General features: G+C 53.8%; 2 protein-coding genes across 3 annotated transcripts in view; both read left to right on the top strand.

Annotated features, from left to right (window-relative positions):
- The window catches only part of Rps10 (ribosomal protein S10), a 70,380-nt gene extending 60,442 nt beyond the window's left edge, over positions 1 to 9,938 (top strand). Inside the window, exons 1-6 of one of the 2 annotated variants that reach the window (XM_055607251.1) lie at positions 4,816 to 4,885; positions 5,648 to 5,797; positions 6,060 to 6,231; positions 7,893 to 7,970; positions 9,127 to 9,182; positions 9,856 to 9,938. In XM_055607251.1, coding sequence (XP_055463226.1) covers positions 5,648 to 5,797; positions 6,060 to 6,231; positions 7,893 to 7,970; positions 9,127 to 9,182; positions 9,856 to 9,897 — 498 coding nt within the window. In that variant the 5' untranslated portion in view covers positions 4,816 to 4,885 and the 3' untranslated portion in view covers positions 9,898 to 9,938. Of the gene's footprint in view, positions 1 to 4,815; positions 4,886 to 5,647; positions 5,798 to 6,059; positions 6,232 to 7,892; positions 7,971 to 9,126; positions 9,183 to 9,855 lie in introns of those variants that run through there. The other variant, XM_055607252.1, reaches the window with a different exon arrangement.
- Positions 9,939 to 15,124: 5,186 nt separating this feature from the next.
- Nudt3 (nudix hydrolase 3) overlaps positions 15,125 to 15,806 on the top strand; it is a 60,026-nt gene continuing 59,344 nt past the window's right edge. The window contains exon 1 of the mRNA XM_055607250.1: positions 15,125 to 15,472. Coding sequence (XP_055463225.1) covers positions 15,374 to 15,472 — 99 coding nt within the window. The 5' untranslated portion in view covers positions 15,125 to 15,373. The remainder of the gene's footprint in view (positions 15,473 to 15,806) is intronic.

Genomic DNA, 15,806 nt, shown 5'->3' on the forward strand with positions numbered 1-15,806 from the left:
GGGAGGCAGACGCAGGCCGTGGATCTCTGTGAGCTCCAGGCCAGCCTGGGTGATGATGTGAGAGACCTTGCCTAGCGCCGCGGTCTGGGGAAGGAGGAAGAGGAGATGGGGTCTTGCCAGGGCGTGATGGCACAGCTGGGAAACAGAGGCAGGAGGGACGATTGTCCCAATTTAAAGCCAGCTGTGGTCTGCATAGACAGTCCCAGGCCAACGAATCCAGACAAAAGACCCAAGAGGCTATAAAATGGTGCCTTTCCCTGGATTCTCTTTTTCTCACCTTGGCATCGGTTTAACCTGGTGGGGGAGAGTCACACAGGCAGGGGAGGGCAGAGGCGCTACCCCCAAACAGCTAAAGGTGTGGTCACCTGCCGGGTCAACCCTGCATGGTTTGCCCGTGCGGACCGGACCACCGGACTCCACACAGAGAAGCCGGAGCCCCTCCCCACTCATCAGATGCGGGCCTGCGTGGGTGCACGGCTGTGTGGGCAGCGGGCCGGGCGGGCGGCGCGGGCCTGTCTACCCACTACCACGCTCTCTGTGCTGGGAGCGCTGACGGGGCCTTGCGGCACAGATGGCTCTTCCTAGGAGCCTCCGTGTGGGTGGGAGGAGGCGCCGCGCTGCAGGCTTGCGGAGCTATTCTAGGTGTGTGAAGGGCGGTGTGCGACGAGGTGAACAGCCCAGGGTGTCGGCTGAGCTTTATCTGGGTTATTGTTTGCGGGAAGAATCTGTAGCCGCCGCCTCCAAAGCCCCCGGGGTCAGTGGCGTCACCAAGGTGCTGCCCATAGGGGGCGCTGCTCTCCCAGGCCTGCTTCCCTCCCTGACCCGACCCGTTGGATTTAAAGGCCGAACGAACCAGGGGAAGGAGCTTGCCAATACCAGCCTTATTTACGTATCTCCAACCTGGAGACCCCCAGGGGTCCCCAGAACCCAGACCCTGGCTTCTGCTCTGGGCACCCGGCTTCCCGGGCCACCAGGTCGGCTTAAATACATCCCTAACAGCAATATCTAGAGAAGCCAGACACAGGAGACACAGGATAGGGGCGATTCTAGAGGCCTGGTGTAGTGATGGAGGTGGAGCAGGGAACGCCCCTCAAAATGCTCACTGCTGGGACAGTCACGGTGGAGTAGTGTACGAGGAGTGAGTGCAGGCTAGACGGGGTTACCTGAGCGTGGCCTCTTCTGTTCTCAACCTTCCTCACGCTGCGACCCTTTAATACAGTTCATGTTGCGGTGACCCCCCACCCATAAAATTATTTTTGTCGCTACTTCCTAACTGTGACTTTGCTAGTTAGGAACTGTGATGTAAACATCTGAAACACAGATGTCTGATATGTGACCCCCGGGGGTGTTGGGACTCACACGCTGAGAACTGCCGGCCCAGACGGGGCCACCCAAGAAGGCCCTGGGGTACGTTGGTAGATTGCACACCAAGAAAAGAAAATACAAGCGCCAGACCAACTGGAGCTACGTCTTGCCCTAGCAAGCATGAAGGCCTGGGTTCAGTCTCCAGCACATAAAAAACTGGACGTGGTTGGGCCTCTGAGATGGCTGTGTGGCTAAAGGCACTGACCATTTAATCCCTCTGCCCCCATGGTGGAGGGAAAGAACCAGCTCACACCACACACACACGTTCAAGGTCATTCTTAGCAACATAGTGACTTGCAGGACAGTTGGGAATTCGTGAACCCGGAGGCAGGTCCACCCCAGCAACTCTGACTTCGTCTGCTTCCGTGGTCCGGACTGCAGGACCCCTGAAAGCCTTCCCGAGGATTCTGGTGGGCAGAAGGAATGGGTTTTCCTCTCTATGTTCAGTATCCGGGGCCCTGTCTGCCTGGCCCTGCCTCGGCCCACGCAGGGAGACTCACATTGAACGGCTGTGGGAGGTGGAGGCCAAGCCTTCAGGCTCTGCGGTCAGAGCCCACCTCAGGGCTCCTGACTGCACCTGGAGCAAGAACCAGGGGTGTCTGGGCTGAGTGCAGACTCTGGCGTTTCTCCAAAGTGTGGCGGTGCTTTGTTATGTTCTGTCCTGGGTCGATTGTAGGGGATTCTGCCTCAGTTTGCCCAGCCTTACAAGACGCCATCTTTCAAACAGGTTTAAACACAGTTGCTGCGGTCTGAAATCTTCCTGTGGCTTTTCCTTGTCCTCTGTGAGTCTCACATAGCCCAGGCTGGCCTCGAACTCTCTTTGTAGCTGAGGGTGACCTTTGATTGTGGCTGCCTCCACCTCTCCAGGGTTGGCCACACTGCCAGGTTTGTACTTTCTACAATGCTGGGGACTGAAGCCACCACCCTGGATAGTGCCAATGGAGCCACGGGCCCCACCCTTCTTAGGATGTTGATAAACTCTGATGAGCCAAGGCTTATCCACTCTGCTATGCTCTACTGCCGGCCTCCGGTCGTTCTCTTGACACGCTCTCAATAGATACGTACACAGTCGAGTACACACCAGTTATATATTGCTTGATGTGGAGTACATGTTACTCCGTCCATGTTTGTCCAAACCCCAGTTAGGCCCAGTGTTGGGGCCTCAGTGCCTGGTGGCTGCCAGGAAGCCAGTGAACCCCAGGATGCTTATCGTATGTCACCAGAAATTTGGGGGTTCTTGGCACAAAAGCAATACAACTGAGATGGAGACAAACATGGGGGACAGGGGGCACAGACAATTTTCTTGGGAAAGATTCAGACGGAGCCTGTGAGGATCATAGAGGAGACCAGGGTACTCTATGAACAAAAGGCTTTTTTTGGTTTCTCGGGGTGGGCTGACAGGAGCGTGGTCATCAACCTGCCTGATAGACCTGAGATACTGAGGTACAGGGTAAAGGCTGGCTGCTCGGACCTTTACAAACTCAAGGGACAATAAATAAATAAATAAATAAATAAATACCCAGGCACTGTGGCGCAAGCCTTTAATCCCAGCGCTCAGGGAGGCAGAGGCAGGAGGATCTCTGAGATTGAGGCCAGCCTGGTCTACAAAGTGAGTCCAGAACAGCCAAGGCTACACAGAGAAACCCTGTCTTGAAAACAAAACAAACAAACAAATGAACAAAAAACCCTAACAAATTTGGGAGGCAGAAGCCAGTGGGTATCTATGAATTCCAGGCCAACCTTGCTTACATGGGGTGTTCTAGGCCAGCCAGAGACTCTGTCTAAAACAAACAAACAGGGGTTGGGGATTTAGCTCAGTGGTAGAGCGCTTGCCTAGCAGGCATAAGGCCCTGGGTTCGGTCCTCAGCTCTGGAAAAAAAAAAAAAAACAAGAGAAAACAAACAAACAAGGGTGGCTGGAGGCCACCTTATTGTCGACGTTTAACTGGCTGCTGCCGCCCCTGGTTTGTCAGCACTTGAGGCTGGCCGGAAGATCTCAAGATTGAGACCCTGAGTGAGACCCCGGCATCCTATCAGACCTCTGTAGATGCGTGGCGGGCGGAAAGACAGAAGATTAAAGCAACGTGGGGGAGGGAGAAACACTCCTCTCCTTGGCGTCCAGTTTTTCTTTCCTGATTGACTGACAGGAAACTTCCACACACCTGAGAACCTCTCTTCCCTCCACAGAGGGTCTGGGTAGAAAGATGACCTTCAACTCCTGATCCTCTTGCCTGCACTTCCTCCAGGGCTGCCACCATGCCCGGTTTATTTGGTGCTGGAGACCAAACCCAAGTCTCTATGCATCCTAGGCAAGCACTCCACCAATGGGCGGCCAATTTTACTGAGGAAATTGTGTTGAGATGCCAGCCCATCAACTAGGCCTGGAAGTGCATGTCTGTAATCCCAGCATTTGAGGCTGAGACAGGATTGCTGCAAAGTCAGTGCTGATGTGGGCTACAGAATAAAACCTGTGTCAAGATAAATAAATGTTTAGTCAGATTAGTAAAGCAGAAATGTAAATTAAAAAAGAGCAATGTGAGTACTGTTTCTTCAGGGGTTGTGCTTTTTTTGAGACAGGGTTTCTCTGTGTAGCCCTGGCTATCTTGGATTCACTTTGTAGACCAGGCCTGCCTTGAACTCACAGAGATCCACTTGCCTGTCTCCAGGGTGTTGGGATTAAAGGCGTGTGCCAAGATGCCCGCAGTTGGCGTTGAGACAGGATCTGGCTGTGAATCTCTAGCTGGCCTGGAACTCACTATTTACACGGGGCTGGGCTTGAACTCAGAGATCTGCTTGCCTCTGTCTCAGCATTGCCACGTTATGACTTTTAAATCTATTATTATGTAGTTTTAGGGAGGCTCTTACTTGGATGTGGCTGGTCTGAACGTTGCCCTGCCTGATGATTAACATTTTTTATCTGAGGGACTAAGAAGCTTAAGTAAAATTTTCCTCAGTATAAGAAGGGTTAATGGGAGCTAGAGTCGGCTCAGAGGTTAAGCGCACTGGCTGATCTTCCTAGAGCTCAATTCCCAGCAACCACATGGTGGCTCACAACCATCTATAGTGAGATCTGCTGTCCTCGGTAAAAACAAAACACAGGAAAAAAGAAGGGTTAATGGGGAGTGCGTCTTAATTACGGCTGGCAGGTTGCGACAGTTTCTTCTGAGGCAAGCCCCCCGCTGGCCAAGGCTGGTCCAGGGCTCGCTATGGAGCTGGGTCTGTCCCCGAACGTACACCCTTCCGCCTCCATCCCCCACCACGCGACGTAAGAACGCTGCAGACCGGTTCCGGATACAACGCGCAGGCTCCGACCGTCAAAGTTGGGGGGGGGGGAAGAGACGGGGCGGGGTTAAGCTCGCGCATGCGTCCTAGCGCCGCCCGCGCTACTCAGGCACTGGCGAGGCCACCCAAGCCGGCGCGCGGGTCCTGCGGAGAGGCGGGGCCACGCAGACCGGAAGAGACCCTGCGCCGCGCATGCCCCTTCCTTTCCAGCCTCCGCCTCGGTCCTTGCAGCCGCCGCGGTGAGTTCCTCTGGCTTTCGGGTTCCATCGGCCGCCATCGGGGCCGAGGCGCTGCCGTGGCAGGCCTGCGCCCTCGCGGGGAGAGGCGGAGGCCTTTCTCGCCCTCCCCAAGGCTCTTCGCATCGTAGCCGGAGGGCCGGGGCCGTAGTACTGGAATATGAGGGACGTCGCTGACCGGCGAGGACTGGCGTCCCGGTGGTGGCGGGGGACGGAGCAGCGAAGCTGGAAGGCCACGTGTGCCGGGAAGCACCCGGGCCGGGGCCACGGCGTCCGCTTGCGTGCGTTCCCTCGGAGCAAGCCCCCTTAGCCCTTGCTTGCCCCTCTCCAGCGTCACCTCTGGGGAGGAGCTGCAGGGGAGCCTTAAGCTCTCTCCGGGTCCTCCCTGTGCGCCGTAAGGAACACCCCTCACCCCCTGTTTCACCCTGGGTACGACCTCGGGTTCTGAAATCCCCCGGGTGTTGCTGACACTTGGGGTCTGTCACCCCTCACCACCCCTAGACCGTCTGCTTCTTGTAAGAGCTGTGACAGTGGGGCAGGCTTGTGCCCCTGTTTCCGGGCTTGCTCCATGTCCTGGCAGTCTCCGCTGAGACTCGGAGGTGCAATGGTGATCTGGGCCCCGGGCAGTTGGCTTTGTAGTTTGTAGTCTTAACCATCTATGGGTCTGCTGTGCTGTCTCTTGAATCCTTCCTCCCTTTGGCAGTGGTGGTGGTGAACTTGGAGACTGGCTCCTGGGCACAGTGCTGAGGAAGTTCTTTCTTGCAGATGTTGATGCCTAAGAAGAACCGGATTGCCATCTATGAACTCCTTTTCAAGGAGGGAGTGATGGTTGCCAAGAAAGATGTCCATATGCCCAAACACCCGGAGCTGGCAGACAAGAATGTGCCCAACCTTCACGTAATGAAGGCCATGCAGGTATGGAGCCAGGGACACAGGCATTTTTTCTGGTGAGGTTCTGTGGAGGTGAGGTAGGCTGGTGCTGGAAGCCCCTTCCAAGGGCAGAGGCTAGCCTAGTCGAGCCTCTCTTAGATCTACTTGCCCAAAAATGACCTTATAGGCCTGGAAAGCCCTGACCCCCCCCCCCCCCCCAGCCCCAAGAATTTCTTGGGCTGCGTAGCTGCTCATCCTCTGCACGGGTCTTGTAGTTACATTCTAACCCCGCTTCCCTGTGCCACAGTCTCTCAAGTCCCGGGGCTACGTGAAGGAGCAGTTTGCCTGGAGACATTTCTACTGGTACCTTACGAACGAGGGCATCCAGTATCTCCGAGATTACCTACACCTACCCCCTGAGATCGTGCCCGCCACTCTACGCCGCAGCCGTCCTGAGACTGGCAGGCCTCGGCCCAAAGGTACGTATTCTGAATAGCCCCAGGGCCTCCTCAGAAGCCCTGGGGAAGTACTGGTTGTTGGAGTGAGTGGTGTTTGTTTTTGAGGTTGAAGGTCTCATAAAGCACAGACGTCTGTCAACTCAGCCTAAGTGCTGGAGGTTACAGGTGTGTATCACCACTCCCAGCTCAGAAATGCTCTCGTAGCACTCTGGTGTTGATTTTAGAGACTCCGTAAGAATGCATTAAGTTTGACAAGTTTTCATGGCTGCAGCTTTTACCCTGCTCCCCCCAGTGTCTGCAGGTGACCAGATGCTATGGCGGAGCACTGACTGACTTGTCAAGCAGAATGAGGTTGTGTTTAGCCCAAAGCGGAGCTGTTCACCATGTGTTAAAGAAATGAAGTAGTGTTTTGTGTATTTACTTGGCACATGGCCTCTGTCGGGGGTCTGGAACTTTCCTCTGACTCCTGAGGCCATTGCTGGCTCACACAGTTGCTTGAACTTTGTAGCAGCTACAGGCAGAGGCAGCAGGGTAGAGAGATTCCTGAACATGGTTGGGTTTGCCTGGAGAGTGCTTAGCATACAAACGTGGTAGAGAACCACCTAAGGGATTCTAGTGGTTAGGTGGGATTGTGTCCTCAGAGCCAAAAAGGTTCTCTGCTGAACCTTCAGAACCCCCCGGGGGGATTAGTCTGGGCTGGCTGCCCTGGGTCTGGCTGCTTGCTACAGGACCGGGTGTATTTCTTTTAAAAGTTCGTTAAGGAGCCAGTAACGGCTCATGCCTTTGACCCCAGCACTTGGGAGGCAGAGGCAGGACACTGTTGAGTCCAGGACAGCCAGGCTACACGGTGTTTTGTGAGTCACAGATCAAGAAACCAGAGAGATGGCTCAGGTTAAGAGCACTGGCTGTTCTTCCAAAGGTCAATTCCCAGCAACCACATAGTGGTTCACAACCATCTACAATGAGATCTGGTGCCCTTTTGTGGCATGCAGGTAGATTACTATGTAAATAATAATCTTCAGTTGTAGCCCAGAGTGGTGGCGCACACCTTTAATCCCCGCGCTCATGGAGGCAGAGGCGACTGGATCTCTGAGTTAGAGGTGAAAAAAGTCTAGGACAGCCAAGGCTACATAGAGAAAACGTTTCAAAAAGCCAAAAAAAAGTTTGTTGTGTTTTGTGATAACAGCTTTAATCCCAGCACTCAGGAAGCAGACCAAGCCGGACAGCTAGGACGACATAGCCAGACGCTGTCTCAAAAAAATAACTTCTTTTGAATGTGTTAAGTTTTGAACAGAGTGAATGAATATGTGCTAAGTTCCTTTGAGGTATGTGTAGGAGGCAACAGGAGGCAGCTTTCATGGACTGACCTATCACTGGCTGTCTGGTTCTGTGTTCTTGTTTTGTGTTTTCAGTATGAAGTTTCTCCAGGCTGGTTTTGAACTTGTATCCAGCTGCCTCCGCCTCTGGAGCGCTGGGATTAAATCAGAATGAGGAACCAAAATACTGATCGTGACACATTCCCATGGGGACATCTAAGTTTGTGGCCACAGTTCTGGGTCTGAGGAGTTGATATTCCCTTATAGTCTGGCTGCAGTGAGAGCCAGAAGCATGCACTGCCAGTTCGTTTTTCCTGCTCTTTGTTCATTTGCTGCCCTGCGCTCACTGTGATCTGGTTTCTGTAGGCCCGGAGGGTGAGAGACCTGCAAGATTCACAAGAGGGGAGGCAGACAGAGACACCTACAGAAGGAGTGCTGTGCCCCGTGAGTACCCTGTCTTTTCCTGGGGTAGAACCCAGATTCTCACTAGCCTTGGATGCAGTCCAGTCCTTGATGTGGGAATTGGGAGACGGCCTGTATGATGGAGCTCAGACCTGTCCTGCTGCCTCAGGAGAGCAAAAGCAGTTTTTGAGGCAGAGTAGCAGGTGGCCGTGTTGGGTGCCTGCTGTGTGCCAGACTCTGGGAGGAGCTGGGAACAGGCCTGAATTGCCTGTGTCACTGAGCTTGCGTTTATTTAGTAATTGGGGAAGTGTGAGAGGGGAGGGCACTTGAGGTTTCAGGTGTGTAGAGAAAGTTTTGTAGAAGTGAGGATTAAGCAAACACCTGAAAGAGCTGGGCTCTTGAGGGAAGAACCATTGCAGGCCAACACCCTTAGGGAGATCCAGGGGAGCCTGGGGTGGAGAGGGCCAGACTCTTTACCACCTTTCTGCATTCTGCGAGTACACGGCCTGAACATCTCAGCTTCTGGTTGAGGAGATCCTCATTCAGAGGGTGGGACCTGTGGGGATGAGCATAGGTTAAGGGGCAGGAAGTCAACCAGCAAGAGGACAGAGAGTCTTCAGCTGTAATACTGAAGCTATGTTTTGTTCTGTTGGCTCCAGCTCATCCAACCCATATGAACTGAATTTGAGTGTAATGCCTACATTTAGTGGGAACATGTTATTTGGCTATTAATACATTATATTTAGCCCTAAGGTGTTGTTTTAAACACTGAGCTATTTTACATTACTTCTCCCTTCACCCCCTGGAATTGGACCTGTCATGCTTTTCACATTTCAGCTTGAACTGGGCTGAGTTTTGAACGGGTTTCCCAGTCCTGCTTTGGCTTCTGAGTCTTGGGTGCCCGTCACGCGCCCTGCTGCCCTGTGTCTGGTGCTCTCCTGTAGCGGCTCCTTGCTCCATATCTTCACTCTCCCCTTGGCTGAGCTTCTTCACAAGCAGCTTTCCTGGAGGGGATGGTTAGCAAGTTTGTTTCTGTGCGGCCAAGCTGTACCTTTAGTGAGTTTGGGAGGTGACTGAAGGGACTTTGAGACAGGGACCAGCGTGCTTACTGAGGTGAACTTTAGTGGGGGGAGGGGTCTCTGGCTTGCCTTTATCACCCAGAGACCAGCTCTTAGACTCTAACTTACTCTCTTTTCAGCTGGTGCTGACAAGAAAGCCGAGGCTGGGGCTGGCTCAGCAACGGAATTCCAGTTTGTGAGTATCTCCTGTTTGATTCCTGGAGTCACTGGGATGTGGCCTAGCCTAGTGCATTCTGGGGGCGTGGTATCTCTTTTCTCCTCCATGTTAAGATCAGTCTTGCAGTGGGACACTCTGTAAACTGCCTGCTGATCTTAGGTCAGTACCCGTGGCGCGCTGGTATTAATTGATGGGTGAGGCCCAGCCTCTGAATTTACTTGCTATTTGAAATTCAGCTGAGATGCTGTGGGTTCTGAATAGTTGCTCTAGAATCAAATTACCTTCAGGTACAATCTTGGTTCCCTTCTGCCTTGGTTTCTCTATGGAGTAGAGGTAGTCACCGCTAGAAAGGTGCTTTAGGTGAGCTAATCCACATTGTGTGTAGCCCTGTGGCAGGCTTTGGGCTGATGCTCTCAGTTCTCATCTGAGGAGAGGCAGAGAGGGCGTGGACCCTGTGTGCTGGGGCCATCCATTTCTCTCAGCACTGTTTGCAGGTCTGCCCCTCTTCCAGCAGTGGGGAACAGGCTCAAAACTCGCCTCACAGCCAGTAACGGGTGGGACTGGGAAGTGGTGGTCTGTGCTCATCTGGCTGTTTACCTTTGGGGGTGTCTCCAGTGAGGAGGACTAAGCCTAGGAATCTCGAGAGGCAGAGCTGGGCCTCAAGCTAACACTCATGTGCTTTGTCTTTCAGAGAGGCGGCTTTGGTCGTGGCCGTGGTCAGCCACCTCAGTGAAGATGGAGATTGTGTTGTATTGAATAAACTTTAAAGAAAAACGTGTCCGTTTTATCTTGTAGCCTAACAGGGACTGGTTCAGGGGTCAGTGTGAGGGAGTGAGACTGCATTGCTTTCAGGAGTGTCCTGGTGACCCTGCCTGGTCTCAGCTGCTGTTCGTGGCCTTGCCAGGTATAGCATCTCCCTGCAGAGGTGCTTTCAGTGTGGGGCTCTGTTGCAGAGCAGTTGGAGCTTTAAGGGCGACATTGAACTGATGACCGCACCTCCCTGAATGTCACACCTGGCTTGTGCTACAGTAGGAACTACTGGGCTACTTATTTTAATATTGGGCTGTGTAGCTTAGTTGTAGAGTGAGCTACCCTTTCTGGAAGGAGAGGCCTGGGACTCTAATCCTGGCCTGACAACTTGAAAGTACATGCTGAGGCTTGTAAAGCTGGATTGTTCTGGAACTGGAAAGTAAGCTGCTGGTGCTGTTCAGGGCAACCTGGGTGGGTGGGGGGGGGGCGCAAATAGGTTTTTTTTTTTTTTCTGGGTCCTTTAGTGGTGACAGGTTACAAGGATGTGTTCAGTTTTCTGTGGGAGAGACAAAACATTTTGGTTTGAGCCTTCATAGGCTGCTGACAGCCCATTATGGTTCCAGAAGGGAACTTGGGTGTGGTTTAGGGCATTCTTGGTCTGCAGGCCAGTCACTGGCCACCCATAGTTTAAGGTTGGGGCTGTGTGTGGGAGATTGGTAGAGCACAGCCAGCCATCAAAACTGTATCCCTAATAAGTGTCTAGGGATTGGAGGTAGGGCCAGCATTTGAGAGTTATCTGCAGGGTTCTAGTGTTCCTTTGTGACTTGGACCACTAGGTGGCAGTTGCTGAGTCTAAGTGCACAGTTGAACTTTTAAGTCCTGGGCAGTTGGCTTTGGAACCTGAATACCAAGCCATAGAAGTTTGTTGGTCAAGAACAGTGGTGGTTGGAGTTTCCTGTACAGCCTTGACTTTTCTGTTGCTAAAATGCCAGAGTTGGAGCTCTGCAAGTCAGTCTCACGATCTAAAGTTGGGTGTTTGTGAGATGGTAAACAAGTTCTGCTTTGGCTCATATGCTGGACATGAGTGTGTCATGCCTCAGTTCCCCCACAGTCCCCCAAGATAGACCAGAATGGGCCTGGCATACATACCTTGAATCCTAGCACTAGGGAGGCGATGACAAGTGGGTCTGCAGGTTTTGGTCTGCTCAGTGAGACTCTGCTTCAAAAGGCCCCAAGACGAAGCCAGGGTCTTCCTCTTTATCTTTGATCATCTCAAACTCTTTCTCACATCTCAGCCTTCCCTGTGCTGAGGTTATAAGCCTGTGACGCAAGACCCAAATAAACTCTAAAATCGCCCACAGCCTGGACTCCTTAGGGCAACTGTTCTTGCCTTTTGCTAGTCATTTCTTAGGGACTTAGCTGTTCAGGATGAGCAGACTCAGGTTGGTGGTGTTGGCCTGTGATAGCATGTGGGGGATGGGGCAGGATTAGAAGTTGAAGGGCAAACTTTGCTACATAGATTTGTAGTCAAAATTGGTAGTACATGCCTGTTAATTCCGGCAGCGGCAGGTGAACCTCTTGATTTCAAGCCTGGTACAGGACAACCAAGGCTACACAGAAATCCTGCCTTGAAAAAGATCCAAAACTTGGGCCAGAGGGATGGCTCAGCGGTTAAGAGCACTGATGCTCTGCACATCTTCACATGGACATGTGCAGACAAAATGGCAAATACATATGAAAATAAAAATTATTCTAATACTCCTAGCACCATAAAAAGGTCAGCAGCGGAGGCAATGGATCTATGTATTGATTAGTTGGCTTGTTCATTTAATACATGCCTATTTATCAAATGTCAACATTGTTTTCACAGTTGTACATCATTTACCAATTAAAAAGATAACTGGGATGGCTGGGAGGCAAGACCAGAGTTTGGATCCCAGTAGCCATGTTGGGTGGCTTAGAAAAGCAGGTAACTACAACTAAAAGGGACCTGGCGTTCTGGCCTCTGTGGGCATTCACTGGTCTCTGCATTCACTCTGACAGACACTAGTGTACACACAAAGTAAATCTTGTTTGGGCTTTAGGTGTGTATTCTGAGACAGCTCACCATGCAGACTAGAACTGGGATTGTATGTTGTGGCCAATAGATCATTAAAAACAACCCATGAGCTTCAGTAATGCGGAGGCAAGAAACAAGGCCAGTGAAAGTGGGAACTGGCAGAAACGTGTCTCAAAACATTGAAGCCCTCAGCATCAGGGCTCAGGCTGGCCACTGGCTGCTGGGCACTAAGTGACCGGTCACCAAGCAGCACCGGGTCAACAGTGACTGCAGAACAGGGAAACTGTTAGCAAAAAAGGGAGGGAGATCCATCATTTTCTCTGGTTTAGAAAAGGACGCAGGACAGAATGAGGGCATCGGGAGAAGGAAGTTCCAGCCCGTGGAAGCCCAGAGGCCAGTGCTGTTCAGAACAGCTTTATTGGAAGCCTGGAATAAATGCATGGCCCAGGTCCAGAGGCAGCCGCTTGAGAAATAAGCCTTGCCTGCTTGACTGACACATCAAAGAGGCCATTGTGAGAAAAGGGCATCTTTAAAGAGGACAAAATATGAACTGGGAGAGGATACCAAGCCAAGAGACTAAAGGCCTAACAGTGAAGCGAAGTTTATCGAAGCTATAAATGAAATGGGACTCCAGAATTGTGAAGGGAGCCTCAACATACATAGTTAGTTTTTTTAAAGATTTCTTTTTCTTTCTTTTTTTTTTTTTCTTCCCTGAAAATAGGGTTTCTCTGTGTAGTCCTGGCTGTCCTGGAGTCACTTTGTAGACCAGGCTGGTCTCAAACTCACAGAGATCCTTTGCCTCTGCCTCCCTGAGCGCCGGGACTAAAGGCATGCGCCACCACACCCACCTTGTTTTTATTGTGTGTGCGTGTGCGTGTGCGTGTGTGTGTGTGTGTGTGTGTATGCAGTACTGCATGTGTGTAGTGCCTACAGGCTCCAGAAGGTGTTGGATGGATCCCTGGACCTGGAGTTACAGGTGATAGTGAGCCACCTCATATGGGTTCTGGGGACCAGACCGGGGTCTCCTACAAGACCAGTAAGTGTTCTTAACTGCTGAGCCATCCCTCCACGGCTCCTCTCCTACCCTTTTCCCCTTTGGAGCAGTATTTCATGTAGCCCAGGCTAGCCTCAAACTTGCTGTGTAGCCAAGGATGGCCTGGAGTTTCTGATCTTCCTGCCTCTACCTCCTGAACACGCTGGTTAAAGAATTGTGCTGTTCCCCGGTGCACTTGGTGTTTAGGATGGAACCCAGAGTTTCATATACACTAGGCCAACAGTCTACCAAATCAGCTACGGTCCCAGCCCTCCTTACGGTTTAAATTTGTGTTTTGCTGTTAATGATAATGTCCCGTGCTTTGTTCTTCCTTGCATATTTTCTGGTGAGATATCTGTTTAACTACTTTGTACTTTGTTGTACAACCCTGGCTTTCCTTGCCATATCCTCAGTCTCAGAGACCCATCTTCCTCTGATTCCCCCGTGCTAGGATAAAGGAATGTGCCACCTCACTGGGTAGACTTTTATGTAGTGCTGGGGCCTGAGTACGTGGCAGACAAATCCCTGAGCCTCTTGATCTTTTTTTCTTCTAAGATTTTTTTTTTTTTCATTTTCCTTTTGGATGTTTTGCCTGCTTATATGTCCATCATATACGTGCTTGGTCCCTGAAGAAGTCAGAAGAGGGCGTGGGGTCTCTTGAAGCTGGAATTCAGATGGTAGAACACCGTATGGGTGCTGGAACTAGAACCCGGGTCCTTTACAAAAGCCAAGAGTGCTCCCAACCCAAGTCAGGCCTCCAGCCAGACCCCATTTATTTATTTATGTTTATTGGTGTTTTGCCTGCATATATAATATGTGTGTGTAAAGGAACTGGAACCGCAAACAAACAGCTGTGAGCTGCCATGTGGGTGCTGGGATTGAACCCGGGTCCTCTGGAAAAGCAGCCAGTGCTTTTAACCATTGAGCATCTCTCCAGCCCCTTTAATTATTTTGTTTCATGAACATTTTCAAACTACTAAAAAAAGTTCCTGTGTGTGTGGCTACATATATCAGAGAGCACATGTGGAGTTTGGCAGTTTGTGGGTGGTGGTTCTCCCCTTTCACCGTGTGGTGCCGGGGACCTAGCCCAGGTTGTCTGGATTCGGGCGAGTGCCTCATTTCCTGAGCCATCTTTTGGACCCCTCTAGACTACTAACGAGTGTACTGCATACAAGCTGATTGAAATAGGTAACCGGGGCCCGCCAGATGGCCCACTAAGGTCCTCTGCAGCCAGGCTCGGCCGATTGAGTTGTCTCCTGGTCCTGCATGCTGGGAGAGAAAAGTATTCACACAAGTTGCCCTCCGACCTCACGTTAAGTATCACGGAGCGCCAAGTGCATGGTAATGGTGCTGGGTTTGGCCCAGGAACAAGGTACCCCACTTTCACTTTCTTCGAGGGGACTCCAATATATACTCATTGCCAGAAGAGATGTTTCATGATTTACACAAGTGTGCTGTGTGTGTGTGTGTGCACGCGCACACACAGTCTGTCCTGCTTCTCCAGTTTAAGAGGACGCGTTTGCTTCTTTTATTTTTCCTTTTCCGGTGCTGGGGTTCGAACCCAGTCCTCAAGCATGCCCGGCAAGTGGCCCGCCCCTGAGCTTTTCTTTTTGCACAAATAAACGGGCTGCACACGCGTTCTGATAGCCGCGGAGGGCTGCAGAGAGCAGGCACACGCCCCGCCCCGCTCCCGATGCCCGGCGGCTAGGGAGGACGGTCTGCGGCGAGGCACAGCACCCCGTTTCCCAGCGGACCGCCGCTGTCTCCTGCTCCCGTGGGCTGAGCGGCACGACCTTGGATCAGGCCGCTCACCCGGTGCCCCCGGGCGGGCTCTCTGCCTGGGGGCGCCGCGGACCGCGTGTGCAATGTCGGGGGTTCTCGAGTGGCGCCCACGCGCCGCGACCCGCCCGGCTTCCGCCCTCCGCGGGCCCGACGCTGTCTACGTAGCGGCCGCGCCAGCTCCCGGCCGCCCTCGGCGCAGATGCTCCCCCGCGCCGGGCGCGCGGCGCCGGGCGCCATGCCCGAACGCCGTCTGCGCTGCGCACGCGCGCCCGTCCCGCGGGCCCGCGCGCCCTTACGCCGCTGACGCAGCGCGCCCAAAATGGCGGCGCGGTCGTCGTCGGGGGCGGCGGCGGCAGAGGGGGCGGCGGCGGTGGCGACGGCGGCCGTGACGGAGGCGCGGGGCCTGGGCCGGGGGCAATGAGGCTGTCCCGCCGCGGAGCCGCGTAGCGGACACACACCCCCCCCCCCCCCCCCCCCCGCCTCCTCGGCCGAGCCGGGGGCGCGCGCGCGCGGCCGTCCGCAGCAGCCTCCGCCTCGTCCCTCCACTTCGAGGCCCCGCACGGCACCCCCACCAGGGCCCGGAGGATGATGAAGCTCAAGTCGAACCAGACCCGCACCTACGACGGCGACGGCTACAAGAAGCGGGCCGCGTGCCTGTGCTTCCGCAGCGAGAGCGAGGAGGAGGTGAGGCTCCGGGCCGGGGGCCGCGGCCAGCACGGCCCCGAGGACTCCCCCCGGGCTCCCCCGGGGACGGCGGCGACGGGGAGCCCGCCCGAGGCGGGGGGCTGCCGCCGTGCCCCCGGCCCGCGGCTCTGCCCCGGGGAGGGCGGCTCGGCGCTTGTCAGCTCGGCGCACGTGCGCGAGGCGCAGGCCGGCCTTTGTGGCGGAGCCGAGGGCCGCGCCGGCCGCCGCGGGGCCGGCCGAGGGCTGGTGGCCGCGGGTGAGCCCGGGCAGGGACGGGGACGGAGAGCCAGCCGTTCGGTTCTAACGTTGAGCTGCTGGGTGCGTGTGGTGGGAC

This window comes from Psammomys obesus, unplaced genomic scaffold (assembly GCF_907164565.1).
Source record: "Psammomys obesus unplaced genomic scaffold, mPsaObe1.curated_primary_1811, whole genome shotgun sequence".
Lineage (NCBI taxonomy): Eukaryota > Metazoa > Chordata > Mammalia > Rodentia > Muridae > Psammomys > Psammomys obesus.